Genomic DNA, 21,335 nt, shown 5'->3' with positions numbered 1-21,335 from the left:
CTTGGACTTGCAGCCTCTAGAACTGTGAGAAATAAATGCCTGTTGTTAAAGCCACCCAGTCAATGGTATTTTGTTAGAGCAGCTCAAACTGACCAAGACAGAAACTAAGAAAATGAAAAGACACACTACAGACTTGGGAGAAAGTATTTGCAAGGCATATTTCTGATAAAGAACTTGGATTTAGAATATGTAAAGAATTCTCAAAACCCAATAATAAAGCAAACTATTCATTCAATGGCAAAATAATTGAACAGACATTTCACTAAAAAGAGATAAGCACACAAAAAGACGCTCAACATCATGAGTCATTAGGAAAATGAAAATTTAAAATACACTGGGGTACTTCTTACATCTATTAACATGAATAAGATTTTTTTAAAACGCCACAAACACTGGCAATACCAAGTGCTGGTGAAGATACAGAGCAGTTAGAACTCCCATACATTGGTAGGAATGCAAAATGGTACAACCACTTCGGAAAGTGTGTGTATGATATTAAGCATTTGCTTATCATACAACTCAGCATTCCCAAGATAATGACCCAGGATAAATGAAAACTTATGTTCAAAGACCTGTATGCAAATGTTATAGTGGCTTTGTTCATAGTCATCAAAAAATGAAAAACTCAAATATTATTCAACTGGTAAATGGATAAATCAACTGCAGTATATCCATAAGATGGAAATACACTCAACGACATGGATGAATATCAATTTCATTGTGCTAGTGAAAGAAATCAGATATAAAATGCTATCTGCTATGATTCCATTTATATAGCATTCTGGAATAGGCAAAACTATAGACACAAAAAAAATAGGTCAGTATTTGCCTGGGGCTGGTGGTATGAGGAGGTTGACTACAAAAGTACATGAGGAATTTTGCGGGGTGAAGAAACTGCTCTCCCTCTTAATTGTGATGGTGGTAACAGGATGACTCAGCACTGTACAGTACTGTACAGTAAAATGGGTGAATTATATGTATAGTAAACCTCAGCACTGTACAGTACTGTACAGTAAAATGGGTGAATTATATGTATAGTAAACCTCAATAAATCTGACTAAAAGCAAAATAAAGTGCAACGTGGACTTGAGGACAGAAAAAGTCAAGATGCAATTCAGCAGTGAAGAGCTTCAAGACAGTGCAGAGCTAAACAACTGCTCTACTTAAATGTCAAAAGTTATCATCAAAAAAAAAAAGTCATCCTTTTGGATGGCATTGTATCTTTGTGGAGTATGATATTTCCTGGGAAGCTAGCCTCAGGCTGGAGCCAGAGCAAGCAGGTTCCTCAGAGGAGTTGAGCCTGAGCTGGGGAGAAGGAAGAGCCCAGAGAAGCATTGAGTTCAAGGAGAATGTCTTTGATCTCAGTGTCCCATGTAGTCAGAACAGCGATTAACACATAAGTGCCCAATAAATGAATACTTAAATGAAAGCTTCTCTCCTCATATCAGTGAAACAAAATAAATAGTTTCAATATATTTAAGCAAACCAGAAAATAGTCTTTCCCCAAATCTTTATGCTGTAAAAAGACGGCATGATTCATGTGAAATAAATGGTTATGCAAAGAAAAAAAGGCACCAAGCTGATGTGTATGAATTCTACACTAGTGTAAATCAACCCACTTAGATGTTATAAACTCTAATAAGAGAATCCACACATCAAAACTCCCTTTTGCAGGGTTCCCATGTAGTGGAACAGGTTATACCAGTAGTTATTGCAGCATCAGAACCTGACAGAACTTCGTATTGCCACTTCTTCCTAGCTGAAAGGAAGGGTCCCCAGGCATGGGGGGCCCTCCCCTGCCCCATTCCAGGTCAGCACCATTCTCCTGCCTCCAGTCCACACAAAAATATTGCATACTCAGCCTGGAGGGTGCTAACTCCCCCAAACTGGCTATTTTGTCAGGCTCCCAAACATCTTAATGACAGCCTATCTAATTTATTTTCCATACTTCTTCTATTTATTTATTATTAATAAGTCAGCTTTTCCCCTGAAGATTGTCTGATATGTCTTCACAATTTACACTAAAGTGGAGAATATTCCTAGAAATGAATTATGAAGCAGGCCTTTTATTTTTCTAAAAAAACTCTAATACAGTTAGGTTATAAGATGGAATGATACAGTTAGGGTACATCCAATTTCTCTTCACCCATAACTCCTTCTCAGGACCCTGATGGGGGTCAGAGCTGCTATACCTGGATGCTGTCCTTTGCCACACCCTGCCCTGGGCAGCCCTGTGCTTATCCCATACCCAAGTCTGGTTTGAACTTTCCCAGTTTCTTTTCCTCTTTCTTTCCGGACAGTCCCTGTGTTTGATGTTTAAAGCTGTTTGAAACTCAAGAACCCACCTTGTGGTTTTATTTAGTATGATATAGTATATACTGTAGCAGAATCAAACATTGAACTCACTCCAATTAAGATGTGCAAAAAAAAAAAAAAGAATATTTCTTAATTTCTTTTTCTTCCCCCCTTTTTTTTTTCCTTCCTTCCTTCTCTCGCTTTCTCTCTTTTTCTTTTATTCTTTCTTACTTTTTTTCTGTTTGTTTTTTTTTTGTTTGTTTTTTAGAATTCTGATTTTCTTCACAAAACTCTTACTAGTTGGGATATAGGTCTGTAAAGAATTCATTGAACATTCAATCTGGTTCAAAACAGTTCAGTCCTTTTACATCATGTTTAGTCTGTCTTGGTTCAAATGGCTGGCTTCTCAGTCAGCTTTTTCCTTCTTATTTTTCACTTAAGATCTCCAGAAGTAGGACTTTGATGTGTGTGGCTTGTGCCACATTGTAAGAAGACAAGTTTCCTTGAATCCATGTGGTACCCAGGGACCAGGCAGGTCAGAAATCTGGAGTCCACACACAGGAACCAAGGGTGGCGAAGAGCCCCCTCTGCCTGACCGTACCATATTATAATACCAAGTGTGTTTTGATTCAGGGGACTCTTCAAGGCAATCTCCCTCTCAGAGCCGCAAATGGGAAGTGTGACAAGGCTGGCACAGGACAAAAGGATCCTCCTCTGCCTTCAACATTCCCCCCACTCATCTAATGAACATTCCTCCTCTAGGCTGACGATCACAGAGAGGAAAAACTGACATTTTGCTTACTTTTCCCTCTCTATTTACAACTATCCCTAAGGGACAGGGAGAAAAAGATTGATACCCTCCATTCTTTAAAATCTATAATTTATGGTCTAGCCCTAGTCCTTCATATTCTTAAAGAAAGCATAACGATCTGACTTGCAAGCATATGGCCTTACATCATAATCCTATTTTGAATGTTAGGAACTGACTATTACAAGTATATTGCTCTCTTTTGCATTTCTTTTATTAAAATGCTAATCCCTTCCAAAAATGAATATATCAGACAGATATCAGCCTGTGGTAGATTACAGATAATATTAGTCAAATTCTTTGCTCCTCCTTCCATTGAAAAATGGAATTTAATATCCCTTCCTTTGAATCTGGGTTAGCCTTAGTGACTTTCTTGACCAATAGAATGTAATAGGAATAATGATCTGTGATTTGCCAAGTTAGGTCATAAGAATCCTTGCAGTTTTTCCCCAGGCATGGATGGATGAATAAACAAAATTTGGCATATACATACAATGGAATATTATTCAGCCTTAAAAAGGAATGAAATTTTGACACTATAACATGGATGAACCTTGGGGATATTGTGCCAAGTGAAATAAACCAGACACAAAAGGAGAAATACTGTATGATTCCACTCATATGAGGAACCTAGAGTAGTCAAATTCACAGAAACAAATAGGTGGTTTACAGGGACTTGGGGGAGGAGAAAATGGAGATTTAGCATTTAATAGGTACATACTGTAGGTTAGAGAAGATGAAAAAATTCTAGTAATGAGTAGTGGTGACAGTTGAACAACAATGTGAATGTACTTAATGCCACTGAACTGTGCACTTAAATTGTAGATTTTATGGTGTGTGTGTGTGTGTGTGTGTGTGTGCGCGTGTGAAAGGAAAGGAGAGAGAGAGAGATGAAAGAAAAAAAGATGTGAAAAAACAGTCACAGGGATGTAAGGTGAGAATGGAAAATGTAGTCAATAATATTGTAATAACTATGTATGGTGTCAGATATTAGACTTATAGGGGTGATCATGTGATATAAATATCTAATCACTATGTTGATTGAGCTTATTGATAAAATTAAGAGATCGAATGCAATCACCAAGAGCATGAGTGTATTTAGAAAAAGGAAATGGTACAAAACCTGAATTTTGATTGGGGAAATGTGGAGAAACCAATATAAACCTGAAACTAATATAATATTATACGAGGTCTGACAATTAAGTTTGCAAACTCATTCTAGAAAAAGTGCTACATACCTCATTGCTGGATATCACTACAGTCATCTACAAAGGACTCCCCTTGGGAAGCTATGCACGAAAGCCAGTACCGAGTCCACCTTTCAAAGCAATTTTGGAACTCTGTTTCTGGAATGGCCATCGGAGCTGTTGTTGTATTATCCTTGATGTCCTGCATGTCGACAAAATGTCTTCCTTTCAATATTTTCTTTATCTTCAGGTACAGAAAGGAGTCATTGGGGGTCAGATCAGGGAGTAAGTACTGGCTACAAACTCCCTCTCAGACGGTGCCATGTGAGCTGGTGCACTGTCGTGATGCAAGAGCCATGAACTGGCAAAAAGTTCAGGTTGTCTAACTTTCATGCTGCCTTTTCAGCACTTCCACATAGCAAATTTGGTTAACTATCCAGTTGGTACAAATTCGTAATGAATAATCCCTCTGATATAAAAAAGGTTAGCAATAGTGTTGCAACAAGTTTGCAAACATAATTGTCAGACCTTTGTATGTCAACTGTAATTGAAAAAAATATTTAAAAAACAAGAAAAAAAAAAGAAAACAGGCTCTTAGCAATATCCTGCTTGTATATCTAAGTATCGAATTATGTAACTAATCAGTTGCCTACAACTGTTTTTTTATATTTATTTTTATTTTTGATTGATAAACATGGCTTGTGATCTATTTATGCCACTAAAGATGTTTAATAGAAGAGGAATATTTTGGAGTTTTGCAGGAACTGTTAGAGATCTTGCCAAGATTGATGTCAGCCCCTGAATCCTTACATTTGGGGGCATTGCTTGACTATCAAGACAACCACCTAATCAGTTCTGCCCTACCCATAAGGATATGGTGAGAGGTTCTTGAACTCTTGCAATCAATATACATGGTGTCTATGGCAGTTGCTGATCTCATACTTAGGACTCCTTGTATAGTACTTTTAAAATCTCTTGGGTCCTTCCCCACTGGGTTGCGAACCCCTTTCAGACCAGGTTATGCCTTATGAACCTTCCTTCATCCTGAAGTTCACACGGAATCTGCCATGGACAGGATGCTGAGCACGTTTGCACACTTGTTTACCCCAGTGTAGAATCTCGCTGTGCTTGGGCCACTGGGGTTCTGTAAAGGATTGAGTGAAGGCCCAAAGAATCTAGTCTCAGTTGCCCCATATACCCTCGGCAGGTCATATGCACAGGTCACCTGTAAAATGGGCCAACTAACATGAGGATTAAATCAGCGAGCCACAGAGCATCCTGCTCGTGGTAGACTGTCACTAAAACCAAATCAATGGGGGAAGAACAGGAAAGTGTGGATCCTAAGTGTGGTTTTGTTAATATGGATGATTGTTAGTATGGATGATTATTGCCAACATACTTCCAGTGCTATTCCTGACCCCATGTTATCTTTCCACTGCTTGTTTTTCTGTCGTATATTTTTCTTGAAGGTGAGAGAGTGAGTCATGTAGCATATGGGAGAAGAGCATTCTAGGCAGAAGGATTGCAAAAAACATGCCTGATATGTTCCAGGAAGAACACAGAGGTCTGTGTGCTTGAAGTGGAAAAAGCAAGAGAGAGTAAATAGGAGATGAAGTCTTCCTAGTTATCAGGTCTGAATTCATGTCTTTGCAGGCCACTGTGAAGAACTTTGGCTTTTACTCTAAGGTGCATAGTAGTGACACAATTTAACTTATGTTTTAATAGTACTCCTTTGGCTGCTAGGAGCAAGAAGTCGCTGGGAGGCCATTGTTGCAATAACGCAGGTGTGATGATGGTGGCTTGGACAGCAGTGACATTCATGGAAGGACTAAGAAGTAGTTGGATTCTAGATATATTTTGAAGGTAGAGTCAACAGAATTTTCTGATGGATTGGAGATACAAGAAAGTATGGGATGTGAGCAACTGGAAAGATACAGTTGATATTGACTTTCAGGAGAAGCAGGTTTGGGAAGGAAATTCAGGAGTTAAGTTTTGTACATGGTAAGTTTGAAATGTCTACTACACATGGAAGTGGAGATGCCGAATGAGTACTGAATCAGTGCTGATTCTATGAGTTTAGCGTTCTGGACAAGAAAGAACTGGGCTGGAGAAATAGATGTAGGCATGATGAGCATATTGAGCTTATTGATAAGAGACCGAATGACGTCACCAAGGGCATGAGTGTGTTTAGAAAAAGGAAATAGTACAAAACCTGAGTTTTGGTTGGGGAGATGTGAAGAAACCAACAAAGGAAACAAAGGAGATGCCAGAGAAATGGGAGGAAAGCCAGGGGAGTGTAGTGTTCCAGAAACCAAATGCAGAAGGTGTTTCAAAGAGACTGACCAGATACTACTGATATATCAAAGGGTCACTGCTGATAAATCAAAGGGTCACTTCTCAGTACTCTGTTCACTGGAGTACTGAGGTCCAGTGAACAGAGTACTGAGAAGTGACCCGTTGATTTAAAAATGTGGAGGTCAAAGGTGATCTTGTTAAATGTACTTTCAATGAAAAGTAGAGGGGTTGGAAGGATCACCTCTATGGGTATTAAAATCATGAAGAATTTTCCCTGGATTAGGATTGAGGAGAGGAAGAGTGAACAAGGAGCTAAAATTTTGAAAGAATGAAGCCATGTTAAATCAGGGCAAAACTAAGCTGTTGTAACAGTGAGGTGGCTTAAAGAACAAAGTTTGTTTCTCTCCACATAACAGTCCTGACATAAAACGTTTATGTTGGTGGGGTAGCGCCACGGCCTGAAGTCGTCTAGGGATACAGGTTGCTTACAAGCAATTGCTCTATCAGCTCCTAAGGCATCACCATGGCCTATACAGAATAGCATCAAGCAGTCTGCTGAGATGCCCTCTGTTTACCATTTCCCATCTTCATGGTGGCTGTTGTCACTTTCCCTGTGGAGAAAATCTCCCAAACTTTCAACTCCTTTCATGGGCCGTTTGTTGCAGTTCCTTATGCTGTCCACTATGTGAAGGTTCCTGTTAAATTCAGCATGGGGTGAGGGTGGGGGGTGGGGATCAACAGAGGACAGGCTACAGACATATTAAGGAAGAAAGCGAGAAGCAGATCTTTAGTCCATGGTAGGGCAGAGACAAAATGTGATCTTATGGGAAAAATTCTGCCCTTGAGTTAGAAAGTCTGGTTTTGATGCTACCTCCATCACTTGTCCACTAAGATGATGAGCATGTCATTTCACTTAGTTCAAAGGATGTTTCTTCATATGTGTGAAAAAGAATACCAGCTTTACCTGCCACCTCACGGGGGCATTATGAGGGTCAAATAAGGTCATGCATGAGAAATTATATTGTAAATTGCTACATACGAGTAAAAACAAATTCTTATTTTTCAGTCATTATCACTTATGGTTTGACTAGTTTCTTTCTGCAGCATTTAGTCTAGCCGTTCTCAAATTTGGTCAACAGACTTCTGGGATCACAAGACCCTTTCAGGGGATCTGTGAGGCCACAAGACCCTTTCAGGAGATCTGTGAGGCTATTTTCATAATAATATTAAGACTTTGTTTTTGTTTTTACGTTGTGTAGATATCTGCACTTATGATCAAAAGCAATGGTGGGTGAAACTGCTAGAACTTAGAAAGAATCAAGGCTGTGGCACCAAACTAGTCATTGAATTCTTCACCGCAATACACACACACACACAGAGCACAAGCCAATTTAAAGAATGTTCTTGATGAAACAGTATTAATTTCAGTAAAACTCAACCCACAAGTATATGTCTTTTTAATATTCTGTGTAATGAAATGAGATGTGTTCATAAAGTACTTTGTGCTGCAATGGAAGGAGGATAGTGGTCTTGAGGAAAACAATTGTGTGATCGAGTTGCGAGCTGAACTCGCTGCTTTGTTTTTCACGTGTCACCATTTTCACTTCAAAGAACTGATAGACAAACTGTGGTTTTCTGACTTGGGTATTTGGTAGACATTGTCTCAAAAATGAACAAAGTGACCCTGTCATTTCAAGGTAAACAATTGACACTATATGTTGATAAAATGATACAACTGACGCTATCTAGCAGAAATGAGAATTTTGGGAAACTTATTTGCCACCCCAAGCTGGACAGCTCCCCAGTACTGAAAGGTTTTTCTGATGATATAAGTGGTAATATTAACAAATGTCATTGTAAAAATGTTTCATAGTAAATATGCCAACACTTGGAATTGATACACAACTCAGTGAACCAACCGTTTTTCAAACCACATGCCAGGACAAAATCTTACATTTCACAATAGACCAATGTATTGCAAAGTAAGAGGATGAAAAGTTCATTGATATTAATACTGTTTCAGATTCCACATTGCAGCAAATCTTTAAGAAACTACCACTGATCGAGTTTGGGTATACTACCAAAGACAAATATCCATAATTGTCTGAAAAGGCTAATAAAATACTCCCCTCTTTCCTAACTACATATCTGCACATATTTTCTTCACATACCTCAACCAAAACACACATTTCAACAGACTGAATGCAGAAGCAGGTATGACAGTATTGCTGTCTTCTATCAAGTTAGACATGACACAGATTTGCAAAAGCATAAAACAATGCCACTCTTCTCACTAGTGATTTTTGTTTTGGAAATAATGTTTTTCATAAAAGTATATTATTATGTTAACATGTACTAGGTTATTATAGTTACTTTTAAAATAACTAAATACATCTAAATTTCCTGGGTTAAATTAAAATTAAGGTGGTAAATATTGATAGATATAGCCACATAAATAGGAGCTATTTGGGATTCTTGACAACTTTTAAGAGTAAAAACATCCTGAGACCAAAAAGTTTGAGATTTGTTGGGGGAGCCTGTTTTGCATATGTAACCTTATCTCATTTGGAGTTATTAATGCTTACCAGGACCGGGCCATACAGCTCACACCAGCTGACTCTGTTACTATTCATAGAAGATAGGGTTGACACTGGATTCTTTTTCACTTGCGTATCCTTCACTTAGGGTGTTATGGGCCAAAGAGTACAACAGCCAGTGGCCATGGCCTGTAGCCCAAGGGAAGCCATCCTCCACGTTAACGTGATGGATTTCAAATCATAAAGTCAGCTGGAACTGTCTTATGGAATTATTTTAGATGAACTTTCCTAAACAAAGGCATATATATTTTTTAGAATTAAACATTTTTATCTATTTTTTTAACTTTAAAAAAAATTATTTTAAGTGTGTTTTTCCAGGACCCATCAGCTCAAAGTCAAGTAGTTGTTTCAATCTAGTTGTGGAAAGCACAGCTCACAGTGGCCCATGTGGGGATCGAACTGGCAACCTAGTTGTTAAGAGCACCGCGCTTTAACCAACTGATCTAACCTGCTGCCCCAAACTTTTTTTATCTTTATTACATTTATTGGGGTGACATTAGTTAGTAAAATTATATGTTTTAAGTGTACATTTCTATAATATATCATCTATATATGATTGCATTGTATGTTCACCACCCGGAGTCAGTTCTCTTTCCATCACCATATATTTGACCCTCACAAAGGAAGAATTTAAAGGCTCATTTACAACTAGGTTTTAGGCACAGTTTTGATATCCCATTACTCCAGTGAGAGTTAAACCTCATTTTTTCCTTTTTTGTTATTGTTGTTTGCCTTTTTTCTTTTGGTGAATTAATTACCTATCATATTTATAATTACAACATAAAGCACTTTTATAATTTATTATTTAAATATGTGAGAGTTCTACAGATAAATCTATAATAATTAAACTTTAAAGTTTGAATGGATTTATTTTCAAATGCCTATTCACATTAACTATTCAGGAAACTAATTCATGTATCAAGTAAGATACAACCTCAAAAAAAATAACACAGAAGATGCTCAATTAATTCAGGCATAAGCTATCCTCTATAGATTTGTTATAGAAATGATACTTGTTTTATTTGATGCATAAATTATGAACAATTTCTGAGCAATATTTAAGATGGCAGCAAGTTACTGCTTAAAAATTTTCACAATACCTTGTTCACATACAGACACTTTGGTTATAATGTATGCACTCAAGGTTTTGTAATGCCATGATGAAATAGTCTGATATTTATCAGAATAAACTTTATAAAATTCTTTCTCCAGTAATAAAAAGATAAAATATAAAAGAAAAAGTTTTCTTTACCTATTAGTTTCAAGATATAATTTTTAAACCGAAAAAATCGATATTTGCATTCAAGTCAACCATTTGGAAATTATCCATATGCCTGGCTGACTTCCTGACTAGCTTTAGATTAATTTAATTAATTAATTCATTGAATTATTCAGTGAACATTTATTGAGTGTCCAAAATAAGTAATTGACTGTTAAAGGTCATGGGTGATGAAAAAGACAAAAATCCTTATGCTTATATTCTACATTCTAAGCATAACCATGTAATTCCTAAGTGGCTTATTTATTTGGAAACTTAGTACCTAGCAAATAAGAATAATGACAATGATAATAAGTAACATTTTTAGAACTATCTTCCAGGCACTGTTCTAAATGCTAAATATTCATGAAGTCATTTGATCCTCAAAACAATGCTTTGAAGTGGGTCATTTAGCAATCACCCTTGGTTTGCCAATGAAGACACTGAGGCACAATGAAGACACTGGGCAAGTTAAATAATTTGCCCAGTGTAACATGGATTTTAAGTGGTAGGGTTGAGATTATAGTCTAAGTTGTCTGGCTTTGTAGCTCATGTCTTCACTACGGCATTACATTGCTTTGGTGGGCGTTGAATACAATGGATGGATGGATGGATGGACGGACTGACGGACGGATGGATGGATGGATGGATGTTTAGTATAGCCTTGCTGCATAGCCATGAATCATATACCTAAACCTGGCCAGCGATCTTGCAAATTCATACCTCAACCAATGAGGACCTCAAGGTGTCACAGGGACTAGCATCACCACGACAGAAGGGCAGTATGCTCTGTTTTCAGTTGGCACCGTCATGTTTGCATAGGAAAGAAAAATCATTTTCTATGTGCAACTACTACACTCCAATATGCCACTCTCTCTGGGCAATGGTCTCTCAGGAATAGGACATTTTTTTCTCTGCCAGAACACAAGGCAAGCTGGTCAGGAAAAAAAACGATCAGTTGTAATATGTAATACTTTGATGTAGCTTTTCTAAATTTGTTAAATTTGTTAATGAAACAAATGAGAGCTAGCAATTTGGAAAACCTGGGATTTAGTGAAACAACTTTAGTTTGTCCTGTGTTGGTTGTTGGGGGAAAAGAGGGTAATTTATGGGGGTTGACAGAATGGTAGCACTTTAACACTGGAAGAGACCCCAGAGGATCTCTATTCTCTCATATTACAGATAAGAATCAGAAGCATAAAGTGGTTATTTGTCTGCCCTAAGGTTACATGGCTAGGTGGTGGGAAAACGTTTTACCATTGCCAGCCCTCCCATACTCTGCATCTTAAAAAAATTGCTTTTTGCTCTTTAAGTATTGGGATAACTTAAGAGAAGGGAAAGATGAATATTGAAAGAGGTCCCCTGGAAGATTTCATTTTCCTGCAGTCAGAAAAACATGAGAAACAGCCATTCTGGTGAGCTGAGCTGCTTTCAAATGTGTGCATTTGTGACAAACACATTCAGGTCCTCACAAAGAATCCCTTCTCCCAACACATCACTGCACGCTGTTTTCAGTTTCAGCCTCCTCCTAATGCCATGCCCTCATTATATCAGGGTGGGGGTGGAAGAAAGATAGGTGCCCTGCTTGCTGTGGCTTCTGCCCTTTACTGTTTGTGAGTGTGTGAGTGTGTGAGTGTGTGTGTGTGTGTGTATGTGTGTGTCTGTGTGTGTTGGGGGTTGCATAGGAGAGGGATTCCCTTTTTATCTTCTTCAGAATTTTTGGCATCGTACGCTGTCTTCACTACTAAGTCACAGTTCAGTTTCTTCCCTTGGACTTCACTGACTCCCAAGGTCGGGGAGCTCTGGTAGGGTAGGGGTGGGAGTTCTGGTTTCCACTGACACCACAGTAGGGGTGGTTTTGTTACCACTCTACAATGGTGAAAGTATTGAGTTTCCATTAGACCTCTTCTGACACCACCCCACTGGGGAAGGGGAGAAGTGCCTCATAACTTTTGGGTTGGGGCAGAAGTCCAGCCTGCCCATGTGGTCTCCAGTAACACTGAGGGGGAGGGCTCATTATCAATCAGTGGGAATAAGATTCTCAGTGTTCTTCTCTGGCACCACCCTTAGTGGGGTGTGGGAGTACCTGCACCTTGCAAGTGTGGAATTTTTGATGCTCCACTCAGACTTTGCTGGCATGGTGGTTTTACCTGTGGCATTTGACCAGAGTAAAATGGTTATTGTCTGAAATGTTTTCTGTCTTGCTAGGCTGCACCTTTCCTAGTCTTTTAGCTGCAGAGGGGGCTTTATTTTTTGTCTGCATCCATTAGCATTTATGGTTTGCTAGTTTCTTTAGCAAAAAGAAAACCCAGGGAATTACCACCATGCTGTTACTTGATTCCAGTGGTCCCTAGCTGATCTGACTTCTTTTCTTTTCCTATTAGTGTCTTCTTATGATTGTTTTATATATAATGATTAGAGATTTTAGTTATACTAAGTAGGAAGAATAGGAAACAGTACATGTACGCCATATTCCCCGGTATTATTTATTTTGTTGTTCAAATTGTCACATAATTGGTCAATGGCTATTGGGCTTCTCTATATTTTTGACACATTCTCATAATTTTTGAGCACATCCTTACTTGTTGGCTCAACAAAACATTCTAAGCTCATCTTATACTTTCCATGCTCAATCCTATAACCAGTGATTTTGCCAAGAATATCTAGTTCCTTTCAGTGGAGAAGGGTAATTAGATCTGGACACTAGGTGTGCTTATTGTTATTGGAGACTGCTGCTCCCAGGCCTTCTCAGTGGGCAGAGAGCACAAACGTACATATTTATATCTGTGATGGTTAATTTTTTGTGTGAAGTTGGCTGGGCCAAGGTGCCCAGGTATTTGGCCAAACAATATTTTGGATGTTCTTATGAGAGTGTTTTTGTATGAGAGTTACATTGAAATTAGTGGACTTTGAGTAAGGCGGATTGCCCTCCGTAATGGGGATGGGCCTCACTCAATCAGTTGAAGGCCTGACTAGAACAAAAGACTGACCTGCCTTAAGAAAGAGGGAATTCTCCAGTCTGATGGACTTTGGGCTTGAACAGCTGTTCCCTGGGTTTCCAGCCTGATGGCTCACCCTGCAGACTTTGGATTTGCCAACCTTTATAATTGCATGAGCTAATTCCTTAAAATTAGTATCTCTCTCTATATACCATCCTATTCTGTCTGCTTCTGTGGAGAAACATAACTAATAGAATATTGATACTTATTTCTATGTCTATTTCTGTATATTGAAAACCATGAGTTTATACCAATACTTAATTCCAATTAAGAGAAAATTCTAACAGTCTCTTTTTTCGTATTTTAATTCCATTCTTTGATAGAAATCTAGCTCCCACTATCCTTAACATATTTATCTATTTGCTCAATTCTCCTTACAAGTTTTTGAGAGATGTCAGTTCTCCAACAGAGAGAAGTAAAGTGTCCTGAGGATAGAGTCATTTCCTTTTCTAATTCTCACAAGGGCCTGTATAAACTTAGGGTGGTCCTGGTTCTGCCTCAAGGGAAATATTCTGGGAGAGCATATGGGAAGCTGCTAGGGCTGCCAGGAGTACAGCACATGTCATCTGGGTTTTAAAAGCTGAGTCATGGAATGTGGTCATAACGACTATAGTTGCATTTGCAGAACATTTTCAGGTGCTTTCACATGCTTGTTTTACGTGTTCCTAACTACAACCCCATCAGATGGTCAGGGCATTCATTATTAGCTTTGTTGTGGTAGGCTCCATAATGGCCCTCTGAAAGATATTCAGGTCCTAATACCTGGAACCTTATATGGCAAAACCATGAATGTTACTTTGCATGGCAAAAAGGATTTTGTAGATTAAACTAAGAATCTTGAGATGAGAAGATTATCCTGGATTATGGTGGGCTCTAAATGTACTTATATCCTTATCAGAGAATAGATTTGACACAGATAGAAGAGAAGGAAGCAGAGATTGGAATGAAGTGGCCATAGGTGACAACTAGTCAGTGGCAGAGCTAGAATTCAAATTCAGTATTGACTTTATTTATTTTAAAGATTTTTATTGGGGAAGGGGTACAGGACTTTATTTGGGAACAGTGTGTACTTCCAGACCTTTTTTCCAAGTCAAGCTGTTGTCCTTTCAGTCTTAGTTGTAGGGGGCGCAGCCCACCATCCCTGGTGGGAGTCTAACCGGAAAGTTGATTGAGAAGAGAGTCGAGGAATCAAACTGGAACTGGCAACAGTGTGGTTGAGAGACGGCGCTCCAACCAACAACTGAGCAACTGAGCCATCTGGGAGGCAGCTCAGCTCAAGGTGCTGTGTTCAATCTTAGTTGCAGGGGGCAGAGCCCACCATTCCTTGCGGGACTCGAGTAGTTGAACGGGCAACCTTGTGGTTGAGAGCCCACTGGAATCGAACCGGCAGCCTTTGGAGTTAGGAGCATGGAGCTCTAGCCTCCTGAGCCACAGGGCCTGCCCCAGTATTGGCTTTAAATCCAATGCTCATCTATGGTGGCTGCCTCCTCCCTTACTTAGCCCCTCCCCTCCTGTGAGACAGAGAGGATAGCAGAAAGAGCACGTCAGGAGTGGTTATCATCTTCGGGTGCTTTTCAAAAACACTAGGGGAACTTTTACAAAATACCACTCTAGGTCTCACCCCAGACAACTGAATTAGACTCTTTCGTGGTGGGACCCATGCAAAGATATTTTTACAAGCTTTCCAGGTGATTCTAGGGTTCAGCCAAGTTTGAGAACCAGTGGTGCAGTGATACCAAGTTCATTCCATATGTTCATGTGTACAAGAACTATGACTATTTTTTTTACGTCTGAACTTGAATTCTATCATTACATCAAATGCCAGAAACTTAACCATTGTGAAATCAGGATCTATCTGCTTCCCTTACCCTCTGATCCAGGGCTTATATGCAGCGATAGCTCAGCAGGGAACATCTAGTCCTTGATGCTTTCATCTAACTAAGCTGGCTTCCTTTGACATATCCCTCTTCCCAAACACTCTGGATCATTGCTATTCACAGGTCTATCCCTCCTTGCTCCCATCTGCTGGCTGTCCGCGCTTGTCTGTGTAACTCTCAAGGGTTCTGGAAGCCTTTGCAGGCTTTCCCAGCTCTGCTGGGGTGGGTACAAATCCTGGGAATATGATTCAGCTCTATGTGCTGGAGTTCACCAGCCTGCCAGAGGTTTCCACAGCTCTACCACACCGGAGCTCAAGGGATTTGGGGTCTCCCTCCAATGCTCCTTGTTTTAGATCCCCAAATCTCTTTGGGGATGAAATTACCCTTCATCCTGGACACAGTGGTCTTGGTGAGTACACAGCACACGGACCCTCCTCAAGGAACCACCAGAGAGTGTCTAGCTTCTATAATCCCTCTCTTCATCTAATCCAGGAGCATTAGAATGTGGGTGGAATAAAAATTTGAATGATTTTAAAGGACGGTGAAAAAATTAGTCTTCTTCCCTTCAGGAAATTTCTTTTCCCTCTTTTCCTGCCTACCACCCCTCCTTTAACCTCCTAGTAGAAGGCAGAGCTAGACAATGTGGGAGACTAGAGGTCAAGGACACGAATGCCATTGCACTGGAGAAACAATTCTTTCTTTTTCCTCTTCCTCACCCTGCTCTCCCTCTTACCTGCCTCCCAAACTTCAGTGTCTATTTTACTTACCACATTCTGTTATCCCTTACTGCCCACTACTAGTTTTTAAGAGCCTTGTAGATAAGGACTGCAATTTTTTTGCTGTGAAAAAAGTAGTTTTGTAAAGCAATGTCATTTTTTAAGGCTGATTGCATAATGATGAAACACTTAGCAGGTAGTTGGCCTATCATTTTACCTTACTCAAGTCTCCAATGAGTTGTCAAGAGGTACAGTGCCTCTGAACTTAAGAAGTGCTGTGGGAGGTGTGCACCTCCCCCCTTGCTTGGGCGTCCAAAGGAGATGGGCCGCATGGACCACCAGCATGCTCTCCTTCTCACTTGTGCTCTGATCCGTATTTCTGCTGCTGTTGTGCCTGTTTTTAAAACAGTATCACAAAGGACATAGCAGTAGCGATGTGACCTGAACTTGAAGCAAAGTTAACCCAGTCAGGCTCCTAGCAGGGCTATAGCCTTACATCTTATTTTAGTACCTGGACTTATTCTGGATTTACCCACGTGCCTTTTAAAAATTGGTCTCGGACTCAGATGGTTGGTTGTACCAGTAACTCAACTACTGGGTTTGCTGTCAGTTAAAATGAGCAGGTTTGAAAATAAGTGTGCCCTATTCATAGCTGATGGGGTATGTGTTCCTAATAGAAAGTGGCAGGTCACAGCCCTGGCTTTTTGGACACATTATCCAGACTATTTGATTGGCTATGATGAGCAGTGGAAGGGTGGAGCAAGAGAGATTTGAGCTACCAAATTCTGTTTTCTCCTCTCTCTGTTTCTAAGTGTACAGAATATCTATTAGTGATGAACGGAGCCTTGAGATTAGTCCCCCACGTGTGCCAATGGAACACAAAAGTTCTTAAGAAAGTCCTGCCTTTAAAAACTTGAGATTTGGGAGGCTGGAAAAACCCAAAACAACAATAAAAAACCTTTCCATTTCCTAAGTCGATAAGCTGCGTGTATTAGATTTTTTCTGTATACAGTGCTGTTCTATGAACCGGATCACTGTGCATCTTAAGTAGGTACGAGAACCTGGCTAATGCTTGTCAGCAACTCCCTCCTGCTCCTAGGTGAAGGTCTTGCCCACTGAAACCGCTTGGACACATTTTGAGGCTCGATGTCCAGAGCAGAATAGGTGCCCAGTCATCGTCCAGGTCAGCTCTTTGAAGGAGCACACGTCATCTCCGGGTTTTCAAGGCGCGCTGTGTGACTCTGAGAAACCGGGTTCCTCGGATGGGGTCTGGTGCAGGGGCTTTTTTTACAAAGCTGTCCCAGTGATTCTGGTGTGCCCTCTGGATCGATAACTAGTGGTAGACTCCTCTCCTTGAGCGCCAGAATCGCTCTGTTTTATTCACTGTTGTATTCTAAGGACTTAACTCAGTGTGTGTGGCTCAAGCAGACATTCAGTACGTATATTTTGAAGGCACCCCATCTTACAGACGAAGCAGCTGAGGTTCAGAGAAGTTGAGATCACACAAGTGCTGGTCGTCCTTCCACTACATTTCCCTAGGGAATGTTCAGGTGCTTCCTGGCCGCACGTCGGATATTGAGTCTGCGGTGCCCAGTGCAAAGGTCAAAGTTTGCTTTATAACTGCTTAGCCCAGCCTCGCTGCTTAGCCTGGCGGTTTCCGCCTGTGCACCGCGCGAGGCGCCGGCAACTAAGGAGTTAAGCCGAGGCCCCGCCCCGACGTGTGGGCCCCAGTCGCCGCGCGAGCCCGGAGCCGCTGCGTGACGCGACGCCCGCTCGCACTGCGCCTGCGCGCGCGGCGCCGAGGGGTCGGGGTCGGATTCAGAAATGGCTGCTTCCATATTCTACAGTCGGCTGTTGGCCGCTGCCACCCTCAGGAGCCACCCGCCCCGGACGGCGCTGCGGGCCGCTGCCCAGGTATTGCGGTCCAGCCCGCTCTCGCTTCGAGGGTCGGTAGGCGCAAAGGAGATGCGGGAGGTTTTGGCTCCTGTGGGCGAAGTGTGAAGGGATCCGAGGCCCAGCTTGGGGGTCACTTCTCAATCGGTGACATTGGGTGACACGGGGGCCCCGCCAGGCCTGCGGGCGGCTCGCCCGGGAGTGCTGCCCGCCGCTGCGAGCTGGCCCGTGTTGTGCCGCTTTGCTCAGGGCCTCGGTCCGTGAGGAGCCCCGGCGACCCGCCTGCACCTGCTCACCCTGTTTCCGAGGGGGCGGCGGGAGCCGGGTGGGGTCTGGGTGGGGGTGGCGGGCCCAGGGCAGTTTCTTCTGCCCTTCCTCAGTCCCGCGGGGTGGGCGGAGGCTCCCGCGGCCCCTCTTTCGGGAGGCGGAAAAATGCCCTTCAGATGTACTTGCGGGTTCCTCGGAGCTGCGGCCGGTGGGACGGCTCCGCCGGGGGAGCGGTACCCGCCGCCTGGGCTTTTCTGGGACGAGGCCGGGACGTTTCTTCCCTCCCCCAGGTAGTGGTGCTCTGTTCTGTTAATGGTGGTAATAATACGACGTTTACAAGCTTGCCAGTTGGGGAAGTAAGAAAATAGTCTTTCGGATGACTTCATTTTTGGATAGACTACAGTACAGTGGCCACCGGTTTTGTGTGTGTGTTTTGAGTGTGTACCCTGTGCCAGCGCTACGTGCTAAGTGTTTTACCTGTCGTCTTGCATTAGGCTCCTCGGCAACACGGGAAGGGAGTCATTAGTGTCGGCACCATTGATGAAGAAACTGGCTGAGAGAACAAGTAATTGGGGTTAGGTCAGGAAGCAGGTCCCTAATGGGGGAGGGAAGAAACGTCCCGGCCTCGTCCCAGAAAAGCCCGGTCAGCGGGTACCGCTCCCCTGGCGGAGCCGTCCCACCGGCCGCAGCTCCCGAGGCCCAGGAAAGTACATCTGAAGGGCATTTTCCCTTCTCGAAACCAGGGCCGCGGGGGCCTCCGCCCACCCGCGGGACTGGGGAATTAAACTGAGGTTTGATTCCAGAACTGTCTGGCTCCAAAATCTGAGTGCCTGCCTCTGCTGTACAGGTTGTTTTCCAGAATATGAGAATTGGCTTATTCTTTTCAACGTTGATACCATGAAATCTGTGGAAGGGCATAATTGGCTTCGGAAGTCAGTTCCAGACTTTTAGGTTATGTTCCGAAATAACTCCTCAGACATGCCATAAGTGAATTCATTTTGACCGTTATTTTTCTTTCAAAAGTTATTCATGCTTTCAACCTAGCGGTGGTGAATGCCATGAGTTTGCTTCCTAATAGGACAAGTGATTTTTTTTTTTTTTTTGGTCCTTGAATTTCCTTCTTACGAGTTTTAAAAGGTGCTGTCTAGTTTTTAGAAAGTGAGGTGAATGTGTTTTCATCCTAATCATAATCTTTATCCTTTTGGAAATGCCTTTATAAGCCCTTGTCTCTTCATATGGAGCTGTCCGATATATTGTCTTGTAACATCTCTTCTACCTTCCCATTAAGTAATACAGCTTTAGAGTTTGGAATGACCTTAGTCTATCCCCTTGCTTTTGTAGATGAGGACACAGAAGGACAGGGTCTTAGGAAACTTTTTCAAGATCACACATTGAATGTTAGCAAATTCTCCTAAACATTTTGTTTGGTTCTCAGACCCTCTTTCAGTTTCCTGTCTCTTTCATCCAGCGTATATTTGATAAAAATAGTTAATGTTACAAGTAGATTAAGTAAGACATTTTCTTGATCATTGTGACTCATACTCCCGATTAATGACATTTTCCTATGTTTGAGTTCGTATTATTTAAACGAGGTGTGTTACTGGATGGGTGATGATATAGGGATTTGGCCAGGAATTGGCCTTTCGGCAGTAGGAATCTTCTAAGTGATAATATCAAGGAAGATAAATAGCTAAATGTGGGGATCCTTATGATTATACAGGCATTTGTATTACCAACGTAATTCAAAGCTGATGATATTTCATTTCAAGTTACAATATCCAGTGGTGCAAAGGAAAGGATCATCAAAATACTTCAGATGTTAAAAAAACCTTTCAAGTGATATAAAACCTATCAGCAGTACCTTATATGTACTACTAATTATTTGTAAATATAGGTATTTGAAAGAAAACATAAAAATATACAGTAGTCTCCCCTTATCCATGGGGGATGTGTTGCAAGACCCTCAGTGGATGACTGAAACCACGGATAGTACCGTACCCTCATACATATTTTTTTCCTACATGTGCATACCTATGATAAAGTTTAATTTATCAGTTAGGCACAGTAAGAGATTAACAACAACAGTAATAAAATAGAACAATTATAACGATGTACTGTAATAGCAGCTGTGTGAGTAGCTTTGGAGCCATTAAGGAAATAAGAGTTACTTGAACATAAGCACTGTGGTACCATGATAGTTGATCTGATAACAAAAATGGCTACTAAGTGACTAACGGGCAGGTAGCATATACAGTGTGGATATGCTGTACAAAGGGATGATTCATTTCCCGGGCTGTATGCAGCGGGACTACGTGAGATTTCATCATGCTGTTGTTCTGAATGGTGCGCAGTTTAAAACTTGAATTGTTTATTTCTGGAATTTTCCATTTAATATTTTCAGACTGAGCTTGACCACTTATTTAGTTTCTAACTGAAACTGCGGAAAGCAAAACCACGGATAAGGGGAGATTGCTGGAATGCATTCAAGATGATGTTGCAGATACGTTTTCTAAGATGATATGTGTAGGCTATGATATGGAGAGTCTCATGGAGGAAGTCTACTGGAAAGTGATCTCTGCGTCAACACCTGGAGGAGAGAGAAGGAAGAAGGACTTACTAGAGGGAGAAGTAGAATGTAGGGCAGTTACGCTGCTGTTCCAATGGGCGATCTGCAATTAGGATGGTCGTGAACTGTCAAGAGACCTGGTGAGGTGCTAGGTCGTTATATCCCTCCCTTGACCCCCTTTGACCAGTGATTGGATGCAGGCTGATAATGGGAAGGAGGTGTGACTTTGGGCAGGGAAGCTCTAAGGAGAGGACTCAGCTGAGAGCTGTCAGCAGCCAACATGCCCAGAAGCTGGGCTTGTGAATCCCTTGGTCCGGAAGGGAGGATCTGGACAGCACACCCGACACCGCTATAGATGAAGCCAGGGTTTTGAGCCTTGAGTGTATGAAAGAGTAATAGTACCGAGTCGTTCAATTATCACATATCTAGTACCAGGCAGTTTGTTAGGTACTGGCGGGCTGGAGAGAAGAAAGTTGGGAAGGATTTTTGGTTTGTTGGGAAAGACAAGATTGGTTTTAGAGCTACTGAATTTGGCCTGAGGTAAAAGCGCTCTATAGATCATTAGAGGTACGGTGGT

At 41.4% G+C, this 21,335-nt stretch overlaps 1 protein-coding gene across 3 annotated transcripts in view; it reads left to right on the top strand.

Annotated features, from left to right (window-relative positions):
- The first annotated feature begins 17,609 nt into the window (after positions 1-17,609).
- SUCLA2 (succinate-CoA ligase ADP-forming subunit beta) overlaps positions 17,610-21,335 on the top strand; it is a 44,857-nt gene continuing 41,131 nt past the window's right edge. Inside the window, exon 1 of one of the 3 annotated variants that reach the window (XM_081045655.1) lies at positions 17,610-17,946. In XM_081045655.1, the coding sequence (XP_080901781.1) occupies positions 17,857-17,946 (90 nt within the window). In that variant the 5' untranslated portion in view covers positions 17,610-17,856. Of the gene's footprint in view, positions 17,983-20,308; positions 20,899-21,335 lie in introns of those variants that run through there. The other 2 variants (XM_081045654.1, XM_081045656.1) reach the window with 2 other exon arrangements.

Source organism: Rhinolophus hipposideros (assembly GCF_964194185.1).
Source record: "Rhinolophus hipposideros genome assembly, chromosome: 4".
Taxonomy (NCBI): domain Eukaryota; kingdom Metazoa; phylum Chordata; class Mammalia; order Chiroptera; family Rhinolophidae; genus Rhinolophus; species Rhinolophus hipposideros.
This window is presented reverse-complemented; position numbering and strand designations above follow the sequence as displayed.